The sequence below is a fragment of the Acyrthosiphon pisum genome, chromosome A1 (assembly GCF_005508785.2).
Source record: "Acyrthosiphon pisum isolate AL4f chromosome A1, pea_aphid_22Mar2018_4r6ur, whole genome shotgun sequence".
Classification (NCBI taxonomy): Eukaryota; Metazoa; Arthropoda; class Insecta; order Hemiptera; family Aphididae; genus Acyrthosiphon; species Acyrthosiphon pisum.
Window position 1 is genome coordinate 77,196,088 of NC_042494.1, and position 23,871 is coordinate 77,219,958.

The window sequence follows — 23,871 nt, forward strand, 5'->3', positions numbered from 1 at the left end:
AAGAAAATGTTGATTAGTATTTTTTTTTTTTTAATATTATTGTCCATAAAATTTTTTTTGCCTGGTCAAAAATCAAATACAAGTTTTCTCATTATTTATTGTCAGTGGAAATTAAAAAAAAAACTTAAGCGTTCACTACAATATTTTTTTTCTGAACGTCTGAAATTGGACATGGATTCACCCGTAAATTAACAGAATCTCATAGGAATTTTCTTATTTTGTTATAATTCATAAGCTTATGACTGTAGGTAGGTACTTGACATTTTCACCAAATGTCTTTATTTAATTATTTTCTATTCATGAAAATTAAAAAAGTTCAAAATATTTTCACTCATTTTGATCTATTAATAGATATTAAAATTGTTTTCTTCAAATGTCAATAAATTTCTAAATGTATTTATCTAGACACCTACTGTACAGCTTATCAGTACCTACTTGCCACTTTTTTAAATATTAATATATTAATCATTGAAACTTTTTACCCCATACCTATATTAGGTATTTACACTAAAAATTCAATCTTGTAATAATATGAACTTCAAACGCTCATAAAAATTTAATTTAACATGCTTGTGGACATTTTTTTTTATATAAAGGTCGAACAACTTACGATAAATATTGAAGTACTTTTTCAAATCTTAGATTTAAAAAGAAAAATTTTTAAGAATTTCTCACTTAAAATAATTTGCACATTTTCGTGAATTTTACGTATTTTTTCAATATTTGAACTTTAAATGCTTATAAAAAAAATTGTGACTGGATTTTTAATATTTTTCATCTGTTTTTGAAAAAATATGTTAGGAGCTTTCTATTAAATTTTCTAGCTTTTTTACCCAAAAAATGTATTGATATTTATAGAATAAAAAACTAAAAAAATTGGAAACTGAAAATGTCCGTAAACAGCTCAAAATATTTTGAAAATGTTATGGTGTATAGGAAATGCTAATATAAACATTCATTCAAAATTTCATGTATTTAGGTACGGTAATTTGTTTTAAGAGTTACACCGAAAACCGATTTTGCGTACAAATTCTCGTTTTTCCTAAATTTAAATTAATACATTTTTACTTTTGACCCCCTCAAAACACCAACTAGATTCACTTTCCTATCAGAAAAGATACTGTTGAATAAAATCTAAGCACTTTTACTGTCCTGAACGGTATTAACAGACACGAAAAAAACACACATATCATTGTAAAATAAAATACATTCATCACTGTAACGTCTCCTCTTCATCTATCGCTTTTACCGCTCTTTAGGTGTCGTTTTGTTTAAATTAACGAAGTCTCGGAAGTCGGAGACTCAACCTCGGTGTGTGATATTATTACTAGGAATCTAGGTTATACCTTATGTGAAGTAAAGTACTCAACGTATATATAATGATTATATGAATCTATTATTAAATCTTAATGTATTATTATTACTACAACATCGAATCTTATGGTATATCGAACATCAAGTAATAATATGTATTAGGTATACTTATAATTTATTACTGAGGGTTACCGATCGGGCAATGGTGTGTCGTGGGTGCCGATATCCGATGTGGGTTGAGCTGGTCGTCCGCGGGTCCTCTTCAGGTCGTTGTCAGCCGTTGACTTCCACTATCGACCATCCACTCTGACTATTGACTATCGTCCTTGACCATAAAACTACCAACTGCCGACCATAGACTGCCTCCATTGACTATGACTATTGACTCTGGACTGTTTTCATCGACTACTTTATACTTAACTATTTACCGCCAGGAGTCCTAGTCGGGTATTAACACGACGCGAGCTAAACATTAATATATATTTCATACATATATATTATATACACATTTTCCATTACTAACACTCAGCATATTAGCCGTGCTCAACTTAGGGAATAATGTACGATGTCGATGACGACGATCGTTACATACTTGCATTACTCCACTCAGAATCTAAAAATAGTCACATAAAGTATGAGAAAATGTGAGATTATTTTGTTATTTAAAAATTGCAACCTACTAGAAATGTATTATAATAATATCGTTATGACTGTACTACTCTGTATAATGTGAAATTGGCTGAAATGTATTCATTTATACTGAATTCAAAAACTGATGTGTCAAAACTCAATCAATTTTCTTTTATGTATAAGTGTGGGTTGTACCCACAAATGATGTGTTCATAAAATAGTGATTAATTTGTGTTGATAAAACTGAAATTTGAACTGGAAATAAGATGTATTTATAACTTATTTTGTAAAGTATGTGACTAATATAACTTAAATTGGAGGCACAATTTGACAAGCTATTACGATGGTGCATTATTAATGCAATATGATTTGTAAAAGGATTACGCTCATTAATACAAAATCAATCCGAACCTTAAGTGCCTCCGATGGGCGGCTTCTTGTCTCCAGCCACTCAAGCCATATCACCTCCATCACATGCACTTATTGTAAAACAACATTTACAGATTGTGTATATTTAAATAAACGATAAAAAAAAATATTAATACAAAATTAATAGAAAAATGCAATACAATATGTATCATATTATATATGGTGTAGCGCAAAATATTTGAATCTAACAGTGGTTGTTGATTGTTGTGCAGCAACTGAGTGTGTACACGTTTTTTTTTGATACAATTAGAAGTAACATTTTTAGGTAAGTTTTTGTACCTAATATAATTACTTTTTGGTAGATGGGTGGGTGGTATTAACTATAAACTATTCTTGAACCATCAACTGAAAAATGTCAAACCACCTTTGATCAGTATTAATTTGTAAGTTAATAACTGTTACCTATAGTTAGGTAGGTATATAATATGAAATATTTGATTGTCACCCGTCGGCTAATCGGCTACATTAAAAAAAAAGCTTGAATACCTAATAGTAGTTTAGAATTATTCTAAGTATAGCACTAATTTAATAAGAAACATCATATTTATATATATTTAAAAAAAAAAAACATTTATTTAAGATTCTTTAAAGCAATCAATATTGGTATTACAAAAATTTGTGTTTTATTTTAGATTAAAAATAATATAAAAACAATTGTTACAATCATTATTGTTTCTATGTATACAATGAGTGGACGAAATAATGCTTCAATCTTCCACTTCCGTATCTTTTTTGGTGGGCATGTGAATCTAGTTAGGTGTATTTCAGAGCTCAAAATTGAAAATTCCATGTTGTTTTGAATAGATTCTGGAAAAACAATGATGTGTGTGTTTTTGTTATTTACTTATTTTTTGTATACCTGTTATCACTGTTTGGGGCGGTAAAAATGCATCAATTTTTCAACAATATCTTGTTTGATGGGAAAATGAATCTAGTTGATGGATTCTGGAGCTCAAAATCTAAAATTCCCAATATTTTTAAAAAGCGCTGTGAAAAACAAAATTAAGAATAAACGGGAATTCTTACGGAAAGTCGATTTCGGTTTAACTCTAAAACAAATGACTGTAGATGACATTTTCACTAGTTGTTTATATTAGTATTTTCTATACACAATTTTTCAAAGTATTTGGATTTGTTTTGAACTGTTAAATCGACATTTTCTATTTCAAATTCAATTAAATGACAATACAATTTTATTCGTTAGGTCAAAGAGCTTGGAAGTGTAATACAAGGCTTCTGATATATTGTTACGACAGCAGTTAAAAAACACTAAAAATATATATCCACGTTTTTTTTTTATAAGCGTTTAAAGTTTTTGGATGTTGACGAAATTTATCAAACTAGAAATTTACAAATTATTTTTTAGTTAAAAATGTATAAAAGGTTCAACTTTTATAGCTAAGGATTGAAAACTAGAACAAGGTTCCACGTAAGTTAATAAATTACTTCATTCACAAAAATATCATCAAATATACTTAGTAATATCATAGGCTGACTGACCGTCTTCGCTCAGAATCGTTTTTAGTAAACAATGATATAATTGATATTATATCATTGAATTCAAATTTAACACCATCCATTACAATTTACAGTGACTCACTTGTAGGCTGTAGCCTACTTTACAGTAGAGCGACACCCACTTACCCGTTTTTTAATTTTAATTATGATTTGAAAACCTCATAATTTCAAGTTTTCTATAATTACAGTTCAGAGAACAGTAATATAAAATTACAATTTTTAAAAGTGTTCCGTAGATCTATAGACAATTTTCTATCAAGATCTAATTTTTTTTCAGAATCAAATCGGATAACGTAAACTAGTTTTTATTTTTGTCAAAACTTATGGTCTTTTAAGCTAAAAATGGCGGTATTAGAGATGCTCCATGTAGACATTATGCGTTTTTTATTGTTGGTAAATAGTTATAAATTTCATCGGTGATCTTTAAAGTTTTGTGTAATTTATCATACTGTGCAGCTTTTATTATTACTATAATATACTTGTATTGAATGTTGTAACAACATTTTGTACACAAATTAAAAAAAAAATAAATTGTAGCTATTATTAGTAAATAGGTACCCATTAAGTATAATTGATAGTCCAACAATATTTCATAAGAACAGGTAGCTACTAGGTATGTAGTAATGTGGTAATGTCACTAGGTCACATCTTCCCATTTTTGTATGGAAGTAGTGAATATAGTAGGTATAGATATCAATAATGTATTATGTAATTTTATTGTACCCGTACTGTAGAGAAGTTATCTGTATACCTATTACCTACGTTGTAATTGAACGCTTATCGACTTTAAGTGTTTAACAACTTGGAATATTTGAAAAGATAAACCATCAATTTACGCGTTTATAGCGAATATTGATTGTGAATTATATAATGGACCAATACACGTCTAACATAAGTAATAAAATATGCGAATTTAAATTCAAACATAATTATTATTCAATTTTTAGAATGTATCAATTTATTTAATTAAAACCATATTATTGTTACATAATAATATAACATAGTTATTCACGAAAAAATCTGCAATCAACAAAACTAAAAAATTATTATTACCTATATCTGTATATATAGTGCATGGATTATTATACGTATTGTCAACCTATGTATTTCAGCAGTTATTTATGGCGATCGTTTAAATAGGTAAGTCGGTACTTAAAGTGTATTTTAACCCTTTTTTTTTTAATGGAGATTACCAAATTAAATACCAGAGAACTCGCTCTGCTGCATATTATGTGTAGCGCATCAATCGTCATTGAGTAATATTATCACTGCAACGGATGTTTTAAATTTGTTATTTAGTGATACAAAAAAACGACTATGATTGGGGACGGTTTTTCAACGTATAAGGATATATTTTATTGTATATTACGTATATTGAAATTAAGTATAGTGATTTATTTTTTTGCTATAAAATTACCGTTATATATATGTTATAAATTTCAAAGTCAATATCAACTTATATAGTTACAGTAGAATGGTGTTGAACCTATTGTTATCATGGAGGAAATATAGCTTAAAATGTGTATAAATATTTTGAAAAATTGATTTTGTATAGTAAATAATAATTGTACCTGTACGTAATGGTGAAAAGTTTCAAGTCCCTTTACAAATAATACAGGTATTTGTTTAAATTACAACGAAATAACAACTAAAACCGTTATTTATCGATTAATATCCAATTTGTTTATTGAACTTGAAATGTCTATAAAAAACAATTGAGACTATAATATAATAGCCAATAGGTACCTATGTTATTTATGATATTTTAAAATTTGGTATAGCTTGGATCAATATGAGAATGAGCTGGAGATATTTCTATAGTATTATGGTAACGATTTTTATTGCACTTATTGTTGGTTTCCGATAAGTTTCCATTTTATGAACTAGGTGTTACTGTGTTTAGGGATAGTTGGAGATTTTGAATTGAAGATTACAATAGTAGTTGTCTATTGGGTTATTATTGTTGTATCGTCAGAAAACATCGCCTGCAGTTGAGAGTTTGGAGGATTTTGGATGTCGTGACTGTAGAAGTTGAAGAGGATTGAGCCTAGAATTATGGTCTGAAAGCCTTTCAACTTGTATTTTTTGAAATTGGGAGAAATTGGTTTCTATTCTGACTTAGTACGTTTGAAAGGAAATATGCTTTTAAATAGATATTTGGGGAGAGCTTGGGTTAGAACCTGCAGGAAGATCGGGAATCTTAAATGTGTATATATTTAGCTTAGATTTCATCTAAACATTTTGAAAAAGCCATTGAGTGTAGAAAATGATGACTTGGTAATAGTGGAATGTTTCCATTTTCTACGATTTCATTTTTAATTACCTACACGTAAGTACCTAATCGTTATTTTACGCGTGAATATACAATATTGTCTAATCTTAAAATCCAAGCACTCATAAAAAATGCATGTGACTTAACACTAAACTTTTATTTTTAATTCCAGCAAAAAAACTTATTATGAATGTTTATTAAATTGTCAAGCCCTTAAGTGTTGAAATTAAAAGTTTTTATAAAGTTTTATTGCAATATAATTTACATATTTTCTTGATTTTGACGAATTTTGTAGAAATATAAATGTTTATAAAAAGATGTTTTTAATTGCGGCAAGTACAACAGACTTAATATAAGTAATAAATTTATATAAATCGAAAAAATATATAAAATGCTTATAAATAGCTTAAAATATTATATCTTGAAAATATTATAAATATTTAGTAATAATAATAATAAAAATAATATGCCTACGTATTCGGTTTTCGTTTTTGAATAAAATAACGAATTTGTCTTAAATTGTTGTTAAGGTAAATGTACTATGTTTTATAGGTCGTATATATTCCCGTTTTTCAGTAATTTTTTTTTTTTCATAGTTTTTCTCAATTATTAAGAAATAGGTGACAGGGAATATTTAAAAGTACCGAATAGACCCGATTTTCTGTACCAAAAATCGGTGGGTAACCACCCTCAAAGTTGAGGAATAAATTATTTTTACTGTTCCTTTATATAAGTTGGTCACAAAAACAAATAAATTAAAAACGCACATCATCAAAACAGTAAACACTCATTGCTCAGAATTTAAAATAATATAAATATATATATTAACCTAACCTATCCCGTTGAAAGTGCCGGTAAGGAGTGACTTTTTTCTCAAGTGATTAGCGGTCAACATTACTACTTTCATCACATACGTGCTATTTTTGTACATTTAATGTTTTATAGACTACGTTTAACTTATGCATTATGATTAATAAAAAATCGGGCAACTCACTCTGCTATTTAGTATAGGTGTTGACTGTTTAGTGTAGGTACCTAGTCATTGAGTAGGTAGGTCATAGGTAATGGATGTGTTCAATTCGAATTAAACAATAAATCATTGCGTATGAAAAATAATCATCTAAGCAGACCGTCAGTCTATATTTCTAAGGATATTTTATTAAATATTTATATTTATACTAATATGGAAGGTTCAACCATTATCGGATTAGTTTACCAACCAATTATTTTAGTAATACCCAATATTACAATTTTAATAAATGTTTATACCTATACGTTTTTTGTTTTTTTTCTGGTTATTAAAAAAATTACTGATAATTTTCAATTTTGACCTCCTAATTAGATTTAATTTTTAACCTCCCTCAAAATTGACGAATGAATAACTATTTTTACTAGAGAAAGTATCTTCAGACAATAATAAAAATGATACTTTAATTTCTGGAAAAAAAACTGTGACTGTATTTTCAATAATTTTTAATTGCTATTATCTTATAGGTAACCTTGTATTATAAAATTTCAAGATTTTTTACTCATCGACAAAAATTTAAAATAAACTAAAAAAGTAGGTAACCTCTCGCTGTTGTACAGTTGGTGTTGACCGTCGAATGTACCTAGTCATTGAGTAGGTCACTGTAATGGATGTGTTAAATTTGAGCTCAATGATAAATCATTGTATACGATGAAATACGATTCTGACCGGAGACGGTCTAACTTTTTAGTAACCATGGTAACAAAGGAATTATTTTATTTCAATTCCCTTCCCCTACCCCCAAAGTACAAACTTAATCCAATTCTTTATCAGAAACCGCATTCGAAGTTGATTATCGGAGAATAATTGTCTTCAGGTCTTCTGGTACAAAAATAAAAATACCTAAATAAACACATCATTGTAAAACCAATAGGTACTTACTTTCAGAATTTATAAGTAAAAAATTTCATAAAATATTGATAAATAGTAATGATGTGAGTCTCGTAAATTTATTGTGTAACATTTTACCAGTAAGGAAAATTAACGGTAAATGTACAAAAAAAATAAACCATTTTTTCTTACAGTTCAAAAAGTCGAATGACCACTTAATTTGTGTGCTTTTGTATTTTTTTTTATCAAGATATTAGAATTATTATAATACAAATAGAAATTTTTATAAAATTATAATGACTGATAAATGTTAAGAATAAATTATTGTGATTTGTGATTATTAAATACAACATTTCGTTAACTATTGCGTCACTATTACTGATATATACGGTTACTGGTTAGTATAGTTTAATATGTAACGTTATTGCTTTATTTTATATTTTGCTTGCCTTCTTTACAAAATAATATTATTATGACAACATTCAATAGTTACACGGTACATTATTAGTCAATTTTTAATAAAATTATTCGGTAAATTACCAAAAAATTGTTTTCGTTAAATCCACATCTTTAAATTAAATAGCATAAATAAAACCAATATATTTTTAAAATTATTTAAAGTCTAGTTTATATTTATACTCTAATATGAATATTCGGCAACATTTTCAAGTCTATACAATTATTAATTTTTTAATTACAAAATAAATAACAAATTGATTTGTTGATTACCTACTGGTTTAGTATAACAATTGTCGTTTTGATGTCTGTTTATTGTTTGCTTATTTATAAAAGTAAGTATACTGACAAGTTGTACGTGCGCACAAATACACATAATTGTCTAATGATCAGTAGGTAAAAATCGAGTAAATCAAATTGAAATAGTGGGTTTATCTATGATAAATTGTAGACATGTTTTTATGTTATTTTTTAATGAAACTAATTGTGCCGGAAAACGTTAACTGTAGCATTGACATTTATTTGTGCGTAACGTTAACAATCCGGAAAACTAAATCATAATATATATATAAATATAAAATCCAATATAGAATATTTTGAGAATATTGTAAGTACTTTATAGTCTATGTGTAGTATAGGTACCTAAAAGATGGTTGTGACAAGTGTCGATCTTGCGTATGGATCGTTTTATAGGTTTGTTACTCAACGTTGTGTCCGCCTGTCCGTCTGGCCGTCCGTTAGTTACCCGCACATGTATAGTTATGATCGTTGATAATAATTTTTCCATTTTAGTATTAGTATCTATAATTTAAGATAAGCTAGAGATACACTTAACTAAAGTGGTAAAGTCTTAATAATAAAAAATATATTTTTTAATACGTCTATAATACAATTCAACATATACATATGTAGTTCAATAACGCTTCTATTCAAAGTAAATGCATACTAGACAGTATATTAAAAATTAGTTACAAAAATATATGGGTTGTTAAATTGTGTAGGAATCATGGTTTTTTTTTTTTGATTCTTAAGCCCGGCATCTGCGACTTCTATCAGTTTGTAGGGTTGTATTGTGGTTGGGTTTGTAATGGTGAGTTTTTATACGTGAGTGTTTGTGTTTGGCAGAATTTTTAAGTGGGCACCTGTTGGTATCTGCCATGCCCGGGTGGGGAATGGCGGCCTTTTCTCCGGCACCGTGACTGCCTGAAAAAATTCCACCCATAGCTGATATCGAACCGGCGTCAGTGCGCGTCGCAACCGATGCTTTAATCCACTCAGCCACTCCATCCCCAATTATAGTTTATTGAGTTGTATAACACTAAAATACACAATAGAAATCGGGAATTTAGCACTCCCAAAGAGTGAGCCTTCCTAAATGACATATCGAAAATATAATTATTTTGAATACCTACTTAATATAATATAATTACTAATATTTATATTAGGAGTATATTATTATTTTAGATTCTACTAAATAACCTGAATAATTAATATGATCTAACTTAAAATTTTTAAGAAGGTAAATGAACAGCCATAAAATAAAATAATTTAGGCTTTTAGCTGTTGTATATCAAAAATATACCAGTACCAGTATAAAATATTACAATTTATAGATAATATTACATATAAACTGCAGATCATTATAATATAGACAGTGCTTATCTAGGTAATCTCATTTGTTTAAAAATATTTTAATGTATCCCTTCTAAATTATATCCTAATCAATAAGCCATTAAAATTGTAAGATTGGTAGGTACGTATTTTATGCATACTTTTTGCACTGCGTTGCATCCCAATCTAATTTTGTTCTAATTCAAGCACTGCATTATATTATATACCTCAACAGGATAAAAACTGAAGTAAAATCTCAAAACATATGTAGGTATAATAACTAGATACCTAATTGCAATACACCGCCTATAGACTACGCCACGTATTATATTAATATCTTAGTCCGTGACTACGCCTATAGTACGATACTATGATGAAAAATTTAAAACCCCTACCTATTATAATAAGTAATAGGTGTAAAATTTATTTTGTTGTAAACAAAGACGTATTTTTTATGAATAATATTATCTTTAAGATAAGTTATAGATATATTATAGTAGCAAGTAAATAGGTAGGTACTGTAAATGTAAAAGCCGTAAAAATATGATCATAATAATTATTGTCATTAACGATACCTATGATTGTTTATTTTTTTTATATTTTATTTAATAATTTGTTATAATATACGATTTGATTAATTCGTCCCTGAATTCAGAATAATAATTGTTGATAGTATATCACTAAATAAATGAAAGGCTTAGAAAGGTAAAGTATACGACCTTGCCATTTTAAATCATTTATATAGTCTATACTCTATATACTATATAGTACTAGAAATATTTTGTATAATAAGTAATAACTAGCGTCCTATACTCCTATAGTAGATAGTACCTAATCTATACCTCAATAATATAGTCAATACCAGCATAGTTAGGTGTAAATTAATACATATTATATACACCCAATACCCAAATAATTATGGTAAATCGTAATATTATCTATTAATACTTTCATACATTTATGTCTTAAATTAGTTTACATACCAATTATACTTAATAATGATACCTATCTATAATACTTAGGTATACCTCCATAATATAGTCAATACAGCTGTATAGTTGGGTGTAAATTTATACATAATATTATACACTCAAATAATTATCGTAATATTACCTACTACTATTATACATTTTTCTTAAATTAGTTTACTTGTCTAGTGACTAGTTGTCTATTATACTATATGATACCTACCTGTGGCTATAGAGCATATATACTATAGCAGTGGTTCTCAATTGGTTCGCTTGAAATTCCGAGTATTTTTGGACTATTGAAACTCGATTTGCAGCGAAAAAGGTAGATAATTAATTTATTCAAATTTAAAAGTAAGTATTTGCAAAAGAGGGGTCTCCGGACCAATTTAAGTTTTAGCTAAGGGTCCGTGGCCTCATACTAATTAAGAACCACTGGACTATAGTATAAGTACATATATCATGCGTGTTTATATATTATAATATGTATATTAAAGGGTTATAGATATAGTAAAAACAGAACATTCGACGACTTATGGAGGGGGTGGTCAACCCCTTCACCCACCCCACAGGGACACCATTGGTATATATTATACTATACTGTACTACATACTTAATAGTATTAAAGCAAGAAAACAAACAACATTATTTAGTTTGAATTTCGCTAAATTTGAGTGGCAGCAGCCCTTCATAAAAGTCTACGTTACAAAATATAAGGTTGTTCAAAAAATTATATTGGTACTTGTTTATAATAATTTCAGTTTCGTTTTTAACTCTTTCAGTCTCGCCATATATGAACAAATAGTAAATACCGTCCTCATTTACACTTAGCAAATAAATAATAAATGCTTCTATACTAAATATTAGTATATTAATATTACTGATGCCTAAATATTTTGTCAAAAAACTATAGCAGTCTGAAATTTTAAATTTGCAGTATGTATTTATAAAACAAATATTCTCTGAAGGATAATTAGTCTCAAAGGCGTATTTAAGGGAACTCGTACCCCACCCATTCACCGTAATTTATATTTTTTTTATTACATTATTTTGAGATGGGAAATATGAGTTGTAACTTATAACTATGTATAATTTGAATTTTTTGTTTATGTCCCCCTCCGCCATAGGAACACGATCCTGATATTTATTTAGTCTTTATTAAAAAAAAAAAGTACACTTCAATTTGTAGATACATCATAGTCAAATTCATAGTGAGTAAGGGTGAGAAGTTATAAACAGTTTTGGAAATTTTAACACATTTATGATAAATTATTGACTTAATTATTGAATTATTATATTTTTCTAAAATACAAAAATGTCAAATAGTGTTTTGTGTTTCCGTAAGTATTTATGATTTATTAAATTTATCATCTTACCTAAATTTTTTGTGAGACAAACAATATATAGTTACCAATATATAGGCTATACGTTATTATTAAAATTTAATATTTTTAAATTGACTTGTTATTATCCATTTTGTGTCAATACATATAAAGAGTAATTTTACTCACTATACCTACGCAATTATATTTATTAAATTGTGTGATATTATTTAAGTATATACCTAGCTTAAGTAATAAGTACTATACCTATTCCGTATTTGTAACACTTTAGTTGAATATTTGTTTAGTTGTTACTTTTATGTATAATTTTTTTTTACTAAATCGTCAAATATTTATTGGGTATATTTTACCAATGCCAGTAGCTTTCATAGTAAAAATTTTACAAGATAAAATATGTTGTATAATATAATATATTATAAGGTTGATAAGGATATATAGGTATCATGTACTTATAATAAAATCATAATATGTTATGCTTATGTGTACTTTATTTTTTGCGTAGACGATATTGAGATTTATTTATAAAAGTGCCTAAAGGTGCATAACCATTATTATTCTCTGACAGAGAAAGTTGTTGAACGTGTACTGTCTATATTGAATAGGTACTTGAATGTATACGCTCAAGGTTTTAATCACGAAATTTTCATCGGATTTTAAGATGCAGTGTTTATTATAATAATAATTGTTATTAATTCCATAGCAAATATTTAATAAGGCTTACAACAACGTTTTATGTAAACACTATAATATTATGTATACTAATTAATTAAAGGGAAATCGTGGTATACATAATTTTATCAATAACCATATTTTTTAACTATTCCTGAAAATAGTTTCAAATTTTAATAAATAATGAGAATATATAATATTAGTGATACGATTTTTAATATACCATAGCTATTGTATAATACTATAATTAGATAATTTAAGATTCTAATATTAGAGGGATGATATTGGTATATTATTGATGAGGGGATTCTTTTAAACGTAAACAACAGGGTTGGTAATATACACGTATAAAACATATAATACCCCACATATAAAACATATAAAACTAAATAACGATTAAGACATACTAAATTTCCTTAAATTTAAAATCAATACAAAAATAAAAATTGCGGAAAAAATTATATTTTTACTATTTTTTATGGTATGTTATTATTCTGTGAGTCTTTTTCAAATGGCAACAATTATTTTTAATTTCATATTCCTAAACAGAAATTTATTTTGAGAATTTTGATAAATTAAATTAAAATTTCCAACTAGTACAGTTAATTACTAATAACTTATAACTTATAAGTATTTGATGGGTGAAGTAGTGTGGGCAGTGGTGCATTTACAGGGAGGGTTCTGGAGCCCCCCCAGACACTCATATATACATATATAATTTATTTATTAATCTTATAAAAATAAAAATAATACATTTAAAATACATATTACTTTTTAAGATCCCCCCCCCCACAGAAAATTTTTGAAAATCCACTACTGAGTATGGGGCGATACCCTTGTACCCCGAAAAATGTTTGTCTATTACTCCACTTGTCTAAACTTCAAATACTTGTAAATTATTACTAATTAACAACTATAGTTCAAAATTAAATTTGAAATAAGTATTAAAATTCTTAGAAAAATATTCTGTTCCGGAATATAAAATTAAAAATGTATGCTGTCATTCAAAAAAAGTAAATAATTTAAAATGTTAACAATAAAAATAGCAAAAAATAATTTTTTAAAAAATGTTGTTATTTTCATGGCTTCGAATTATGTAACAATGTATTCCCAAAAAAATCATACTTTTCGAGAAAACGAGTGATTATATATAAAAGAATCTAAATTATTATAATATTACATTTCAAATCTGGATAATTATGTTCATTGTTCATTGTAATTTGTAATTAGACATTTTTTCTATTTTTTCATCTAGATAATACACAAATTGCCAGTACTGCACATTAGCACAATATATATGACATAAGCAGGCTATGACATATGCATATCCAAGGCATGAGCAGTTTGAGACTGCTTGAGTAAGAAAATCACTATATTTTAGTTATTAATTATTATATATCTAGAATCTTATTATTATGTATTATTATTATTAGTATTACTTTGGTAACTTAATATTCAGTTAAATTTTTTTAAATTTAAAAAGCCACGACACCTGCAGTTCACTTTTATTCAACATGGGGAGCGGTGGAATGCGAGTTTAGATTTTGATGAGTGGGTTATGGTGTGGTTCTAAAGTGTGTTGTGAAAACATTTATATAGAACAGTGCCGTTTTTTCTGCCATGGTTTCTATTGAATCTCTAGCTAGTCAATAGGTAAGATTAAATTAAAATATAAAAGGCGGAGCACTCGTATTTTTATTTTGCATGTTTTTGCATATTTTGGATAAAATGCATATTATTGCATATATTGAATATTAATATTATTGCATATTTCGATTATAAATACTAAATAAATATTTTTTTTGTAACTATATTTTAGTGTTTATCTTATAAAAAATTAAATGCATATTTTTGCATATTTTGGTATATAAAATGCATATTTTACAATTTTTTATTGTATATAAATCCTAGCCCTGATTATGATATTTATTATTTTATAAGTTTAAAGAAGTTTGTTTTATGAATTATTACAGCGTATTATAAATTATATAACACTCATAATTTATTATGTTTGGTTTAATATAGATATTTCATAAAACCTTATAAACCTAATTTAAGATTTTAGTAGGTACACGAATTAAAAAAAAAAGTAAGCCATGTAATTGCTAAAATGAAAGAAAAAAATTTCGACATTTTAAATGTCCGAAACGAATTTAAATTCTGAATAAAAAGTGTCCGTAGGATTGCAAAACTCACGAAGACCGGCACGAAGACCGGTAACCACACTTCAGGTAGGTACTTGGGGTATAGCTATAGGTAAATATTACTAAGTACAAATTTCAAATAATATATATTATGAGCTGTGACCAATATTTTAATCATAAATCTCGTAAATACATATATTTAATTATATAGATACTACAACTACACCGAAATATAGCAAATAAAATCGTGACTATATAAGCCATAAAGTGTATAATATTAATACACTGAGATCGTAAATGTCTAATTAATATTCATCGAAGTATTATTTTTAACTCGTTTATAGAGAGACATATGGGTGCGACCTTATAGAGACTATAGAGAGAGATGCTATTTAATTTAAAATGTTCGAAATCGTTTAATGTGTTTAAAAAGTGTATCGTGTATACTCAACTATTACCTACGGTTTGCGGACGGCTCAATTGCATTTTGTACGACAACGCCCCTCTGATTTTTGTTCAAGAACTTGTAATTTTCTTAAAAATCGTGCAGCGCTGTATCTCTGGCTATACCAGCCGTTATATACTTGTCGCTATAGTAATTACTAATTGAATAAAATCCGTCACGGAGTCAAACAATCAAGGTCGTTTCATTTGTTAGTCAACCTATGCAGACTACAATATAATATGAATGTAGGTTAGGTTAGGCCACGAACGCACGCGTCTTAACCATACATTATATTTGATATTTTGTTATAACACAGCTCACTACATCTCTCTCTCTGTCTATATAGTGTATACATATATATATATATATATATATATATATATATATATTATAGATCGTGTCGCTTTCGATGGAAAAAAATGAATCTAAGAATCTATATAGGTATGTGATATACAATCGGCTCTTTGTCCTTCTTCACTTGCTGCAATATCAATTACCATATGTCTATATGGTATATAGATATACCATATATCTATTATACATATATTATATGTGTGTGGTGAAATATATATTCCAACTATTTGTCTATTGTAATATTGACTAAACTATTTTTCGAACGCAAGCGCAATTATAAGGGAAAATATTTATCTGTATTATATATTGTGTATGTATAGTATACCATTAATAAGCAATAACTGCGATATACATTTACCACAGTTATGGTTTGGAAGTTCAGGGTCGTAATATGCGAGGCATACGTCATAGATGTGGGGATCAGTTTTTTTTATAAAAGTCTAAAAATATAGCAACCCCGTGGTTCGTATTCGTAAAAAAATGTAAGCAGTTATTTCATTATAGTAGGTACATTTCACATAGGCACGCACTATATGATTATTATAACACTTAACGGTAATATACGAATTTGATTTAGGTAGTACAAGTAGTACAACAGCTATATAAGGTACCTACTCTAAAGGTCCACAAGAAGATTGTAAAATGTGATAAGTATCGATCGTGACAGCTAAATCGCTAATATATCATATGATAGTTTAAAAGAGACTGCGTCACCATGATGGACAATATAATAGGTAAGTATATAGTTGCTATAATGCTTATCACAATGGCATATTATAATGTGTGTATTAAATATTTAAATATGTAGGTACACGTTTTATTATTTATTATTATATAAGATTATTGTGTGTATAGGTAATTGTCGTATATACTCAACAGTCCATATTATGCCATTAATACATAGGTACCTAACTATAGCTAGTATGTATAATGTATATAACTGGATTAACATTTGCGTAACTATAGGTCTTTGAATTCGGGGTGCTTGAGTCTCACCCAAAACATTTTTTTCATATGGATACCTATAAGATATTATTATAAATACTTTAAAATGTCTATATTTAATTTACATAGGTTATAGGTAACCCCCGTTCCCCTCTACAATACAAAAGTCATGCACACGCCACTGTAGAAATATTAATAAGGCCAAGAAAATAACTAATAAAAGATTTACCTATACGAAATGACAAGAAATGTATAATATTATCATATCGTTACTATTACTGTATTTCTTTCATTTTCTTTTCCTTTCTTTATTGTAAAATAAAAAATAAACCATGCCGAAGCGGTATCACTGCAGATCCTGCTTCACCCACGCCCTACTAGTCACTACCCAATTACACTCATCACAACTTCCTATTGTAATACCTACCTACTATTGTATTACAGATTGTTTTTTTCTCAAAATAAAAAAAAAACATAAAAAGTACATTTAATGTATATACATTATATTATAATATTATCGTATACGACTTCACGGAACTATGACGGCGAATCGGAGGCAATTACAGTTGCGTATGGTTTATCTGCGTAGACGGAGAGCGAAAACCGTATAATGTGTAAAAGTGTAATGTTATAATATTATACTCTCACACGCGAGACCATCCTTCGTTGCACGAGAGATCGCATACCTATGTGATATACAAGTTTTAAACGTGTGCAATGAATTCTGCAGTCTCCTGATACATCTCCTATATACCAAACATACCTATAGTGATTCATAAACCTTGTAAACAATACTTGATAAATGTTCTTAAATCTTTATTGACATAATACAGCTTATAAAATATAAGCGTTTTTATGAAAAATATTAGGTTTAAGAAAATTTAGAATGTTTAATATTTTTATTTCTAATTCTAAGCTCCGCTAAAAATGATCTGTGTGTATAAAATAAAATATTGTTTATCAGAAATAAATAATCAAAAATATTATTTTCAAGGTTATAATAAAATATACCACTCCAATTTAGAAGGAGCGGCTAATAATTAATATGCCATAGTATAAAAATTCCATGCATAAATCAAATGACAATTTGTGTAACGGGAAGCTCGAATTATTCATGGTTTCTTCAAACTAAACTAAAAAACTATTTTTTACAACGTCGAATAGTTAAAATAATAATATTACCTACGTCGAATTTACAGAAAATCGCATGCAGCCAATTAATGTATAATATTATATTTATGTCTGGTATTGGGAATATTTGGATAATGTCTGACGCTTGACTATAAACTTCGGACTTTTTTAAATAACAACATTTTTGACTTCAGCCACCAATAATTATACTGAAGATTCTAATTTAATAGTATTTAATAAGTAAGTATAATTTATTAATGTAAAATAATCAAAATTAGGTATTTTTTATTAGGTACCTATTACAGTTGGAACTATCGTTTTGTCACTTTGTATAACACAATACTTCTAAGTTCTCACATTTTCATTCACGTGACCACTAAACAGCTTTACAAAACCATTTTTGAATTAATTTAAAAAATATTACCCTTTATGTCATTGAGTAAAGTTTTTTTAATTTTCTTAATAATTTCGATTTTTTTGAAACGTTTCCTAATTTAATAAAGCATTTGTACAAAGAAGACTTTCTTAAATATAATTGTGTTAAACATACCGTTTTTGTTACCCAGGTTAGAAAACGTATTCTCATCAACAGTTAAAACGATAACTAATATAATATAATATATAATATAGGTGTGTTTCTTGGATCACCTAGCCCTATCAGCCAAGGATATAGAATTGAAACTACAATATTTCCTGGGAGAAACGTCTTATTAATAGACTTAAATCCATTTTCTGTGTTTGAAGAAATAAACATCCTCAAACTCGAGTACTAAGATTTAAAATAGTTTCCTCTCTTTAAGATTACTTTCCTAAAAAATATAACTATAAATATATTTTTTTTACAGAAATATTTTTGGTAAATCAAATAATAATAACTTACAAGTACCTATGTAACAAAATCTAACAAAATATAAATATACTGTTACTAATTTGTAGCTATTGGATCAATAATAATTTTTATTTTAAGTCGAAATATACAGTCTATATCAGATGACATAATAAGCATATATGATAAGGTACAGATAACATGAGTATACAAAATACAAAAAGTGAGTAAAGAAGCCACCCAATGATGACACTTTAATGTTGATAGTCATATATGAAAAAGTAAATGAATTATATATATTTAATTAGTTAATATTTTTTTTTTATTTCTATATTAAAATTTGTAGCAGGTCTCTACACCATTTACGTTTTAATCGTCTAGGAGGACTGCCGGGGATTGAGAGGGAGGAAAGGTTTTTAATTAACGGATTTGAGTGGGAGGAAAGACGGTTGTGAAATATTTTGTAAAAGTGTTTGGCTTCCTCATGGATAGTTTTTAATTTTAGGTCTGTATGGAGAGTATGATTAGATATGTACGGGGGAGCATTTGTTAATTTTCTTAGCGCAATGTTTTGAAAACATTGAATTTTATTTAAATTGGTCTTTTTTGCACTTCCCCATAGCTGTATCCCGTACGTCCAGATTGGTTTCAGTAGTGTTTTATAGATGAGGAGTTTGACATGAAAGGAGGTGTGTTTATTAGAGATTGGATCAATAATAATAATAAAAAAAATATGACTAAAATAAATAATTGTTACAACTATAATGAATATAATACGTATGGGATATGATAGTATATGATTATAAATATTTAAAATTGAACCATTACTTGTATAAGTTATTTTAATTTTATGGAGTTTATGCTAACAGTTGGATAATGTTCATTTTATCGGCTAGTTTATTAACATTATCCACTTGCATCGGTGGCTGAAGTCCGACAGTTATTATTATTATTAGCAAAAAACCATGAGTCAAACTGATCGTAAGCCGACTAATCTTAAATATCAGCCAAGCATCAGACATTGTCCGTAACACATAATGTAAGAACTTGCAGAGTAATACATTTCTAGATTAAAATCATTCATATAAAATCATAAAAAAGGATATTATAACGGAATTAAAAACCAGGGAATTCACATTTTTTTTGATCCCTGGGCATAAGACATTAATTTCGATATTTTGAAAATTATATCATGCCTAGAAAATGATAATTTAAAGATTTTGTCAAATTTTCAAGTGTCTTATCTACGAGTATTCGTTTTTGAATTAGGTACAACAAAAACACAGATTCGATTTTGTTGTCGAACTGAAGTTTCGTAAATATTCCCGTTTTCACATGCCTAATTTTTTTTTTTTTTTTGATTATTTTTAAAAGTGCTGGAAATGTAAAATTGTGTACCCAACTAAATACGCAATTAGTCACTAGAAACCTTACTCAAAATCGAAGCAATTTTACTGTTCTAAAAGCAGATGGCAGACAAAAAAAACACACGTCATTATAAAATGACTATAATATTCTAGATATCTAAAATAAATGTTTTCTATTTTCAATATACATGTGATAATTATGACTGATTTAAACATGACATGTAATCACTAATCAGATACAATAAGACCCTACAATTAAATATACCGAACATACCTTAAGCAACGGTATATACATTTAAAATTTTTTTTATTAATTTAGTGATTTTCAGTAATTTTACCATACCATTTCTACAATAGATACTCAAGTTTATTATTACATAGTGCAACCGACGATGAACTTTTTAGTTAACCCAATATACAATAATAAATTATTGTTAATTAATACTAATTTAATTAATTATCTATACCTATACCTACCATTGTTTTGTAAGTATATTAGAAATATTTAAATGTACCTTACAATAATCGTTTTTGGTCAAAATCGGTCAAATCTATTATACGGAATTTTTATATTATAGGTATTAGGTATGTAGGCCGCAATATCCGGATGGGAGTAGCCGGATTGTTTTTAAAACTTTCAATTAGGTGGTTATATAGGTACGTTTTATATTTAGAAATATTTTTCATATTTACGCCTACCGCATATTGTAATGGAGCAAACTAAAATTCCAAATTGACCTTTCCAAATTGATTTTTTCGTACATTATAATATGCATTATCGTATAAAAGAATATTTAAAATTAAAATATTTTATTTATTTTAGTGTTTTTATAAAGTACCTATATAAAGCATTATTAGCACGTCAATAATTATTAGTCAAACAATTACATCAGTGTTTTATTTTAAAATCATAGTACGTCAGTACCTATTGAATTTGCAATTTATGTGTACAATTTCTATTTTTAATTTGCTTTAAACGTTAAATAGTTTATGAACAGTGAATAAAAATTACGTTTATATATTTTAGTATGCATCGAGGACATTATCTCGTTTTCGCTTGGCAGCGCTGCCTACTTTATGTTCCTTTCAAATACCAACCACGAACCGGTACCACTACTACTTCCATAATATTGCTGTAGTACACCTGGAACTTCAACCATCAGTTATTCTTCAAACGTCTACATGTAGTGTCTTATTTTCGTGCGTCAGTGAATAGTATGTGCAGTTTCGTGATTTTTAATGTTTTCATTTTAGCACTGTAATTGTAATTTTTGTTATTTAGCACTTTATACTATACCTAGTGTATAGCATATAGTACTTTTACATGTGTATCTGTTAACCGGGGAATAAATTCAAATATGAAAAAAGACATAAAAAAAAGTTCGTACTACGTTTGGTTTCTCGGAGCTCAGGAATGTAAGAACGTGAGAGACGTAGAAAGCATAATTCCCGTGATATCGACTTTGGCTGAAAGGGAAAAGAAAGTGACGCCGTATAAGTTCACGCTGCAGGTAAGTCACAGAGGATTGAAGATCGTACACAATGTGTCGGCGTTGATCTCGTTGCCGGGCGGTAAGAGTTCGAAAAGCGACTTGGTCAAGCACCTGATCCCCGATCACGCGGTCACCTGCGTCCACCAGGACGAGGACCTGGTGGCCGTGATCCTACTCCTATACAACCCCGTCACCAAGTGGCCCGTCCACGTGCACGTCTATCGGTGCGACACCGTGGAGACGGCCACTCTGCTGTCCGCACAATTGCGAATGCTGGTCGACCGACCGGAGAACAAGAAGAAACTCAACGACATCGAATCGAGACTGCAGACCAAGTCCGAGACGCACAGCAGCAGCAGCGCCCGGAGCGATCGGAAGAGAGAGTCGCCCCCGCAACCGCCGTCGTCGTCCGATAGCGGGGTGCCAGGCCCTGATGGTCACGTGACCACCCTGTACGATTCGTTAGCGGCAGAGTTGAAAAAGAAATTGGGCACCGGGGGCAAGACCGGAGGGGTGCCGATTTTGTTGCCACCCAGAGACTATGATACCGTGCACAGACATCGAGGAAATCTAAACGGTATCGACTTTCGTCGGTGCATGAGCGCAAACATCGTCGGTGTCAACAGCGGTGGTGCAAGACCGCAGCTGGATTTCCGAAGGTCTGGCACGAAAATGGGATCGAGTGGTGGCTCCAGCGGGATAGGATCCGATCATGCACCAAGTCCGGAACAATATGAACCGGAAAACGCGTATGCGGAAAACAACTCGTCGTCAGGTATAGGATATTTTAATACATAAAGTTAATCAATACAATGTAAACAATTGTATAATGAGTATACAGGTGTATAACTGTAGCCTGTAGGTACTGCATTTATATAATAATATTACGTAGATTGTAGGTGGACTATAGTTATTTTGTAATAATGTAATTTGTATAGTTTGCGTGTTTTTTTTTATAAAATTATTCGTTGGAACCGATGCTAATATATTATATGTAGGTAGGTATGCTTATAAAACCAACAATATCATATAATTTTGATGATATACCTAATATATTATGGTTACATTAGCTATAATGTACGTATCGATATAGCATCGATAAGGCAAACGACCTAACTGAATTACCTGTATAGGTATTAAATATTTCAAAAGTATACCTATATAACTAACTAATAAATTCTTATTTAAGTATGAAACCAGTTGTGATGACCCGTTATAATCAAATAATTTACATGATACAAATTTATTAGTATTTTATATTTATTAAACGTCGTACATTTTACAACTCCAAAGTTTAATAATGGTGAAACCAAAATTTACGATCTTACTGTAAATCCAATTTTTATGTTAAAATGAATGCGTTTACATCAAACTAATTTTGGTCGTAAAATAATCCTAGTATATTTACCATTTAACACTATTTTCATACTACCTATATTTTAATGTATTATATTATTCATAAATCAATATATTTATATATACCTTGATATTGATATTGATATAGGTATTATTATTATTATTATTATTAGGTATCATCATCATCATCGTTTTTATAATTCAAATGCGAATATAGTAGGTAGTTATACCCTTTCACAAAGTTTCCCACCAGTTTCACTGGTATTTTCATATTACTTATATTAAATGCTGCTCTTTAAACTCGTATATACTCATACAGCATTAGTATACGTTCACACATAATCGTGAATATCTCATACGTTTGGTTTTCGATGGATGCCGCTATCCATTATAATTTAAAGGTATTGAAATATGTATATACGGACGCAAAAAACCTTTCTCGAGGAAGCCAATGTGTATACCTGCATTGTGTATAACAGTTAAGAGTACTACCTATTCAATTTAATTTATTGAGTTGGATCCGTTTACATATTATTATGTATAGATACCTATTTATTAACTAAACTGTATTTATCACTCTCGTCTCTTCTACATCGCTATTATGAACGTTATCGTTAAAGTCTTTAAATTAATGTTGTCATATAAGTACCTACCGCCCTACACAATATATAATCTGTACATTATATTTGAATTATAATATCCTATAACGATACCTGCAGTATCAGGGACGGATCCAGGGGGG

At 28.6% G+C, this 23,871-nt stretch overlaps 1 protein-coding gene across 1 annotated transcript in view; it reads left to right on the top strand.

Annotated features, from left to right (window-relative positions):
- The first annotated feature begins 4,233 nt into the window (after positions 1-4,233).
- LOC100571000 overlaps positions 4,234-23,871 on the top strand; it is a 37,347-nt gene continuing 17,709 nt past the window's right edge. The window contains exons 1-2 of the mRNA XM_003239986.4: positions 4,234-4,284; positions 21,582-22,548. Coding sequence (XP_003240034.2) covers positions 4,234-4,284; positions 21,582-22,548 — 1,018 coding nt within the window. The remainder of the gene's footprint in view (positions 4,285-21,581; positions 22,549-23,871) is intronic.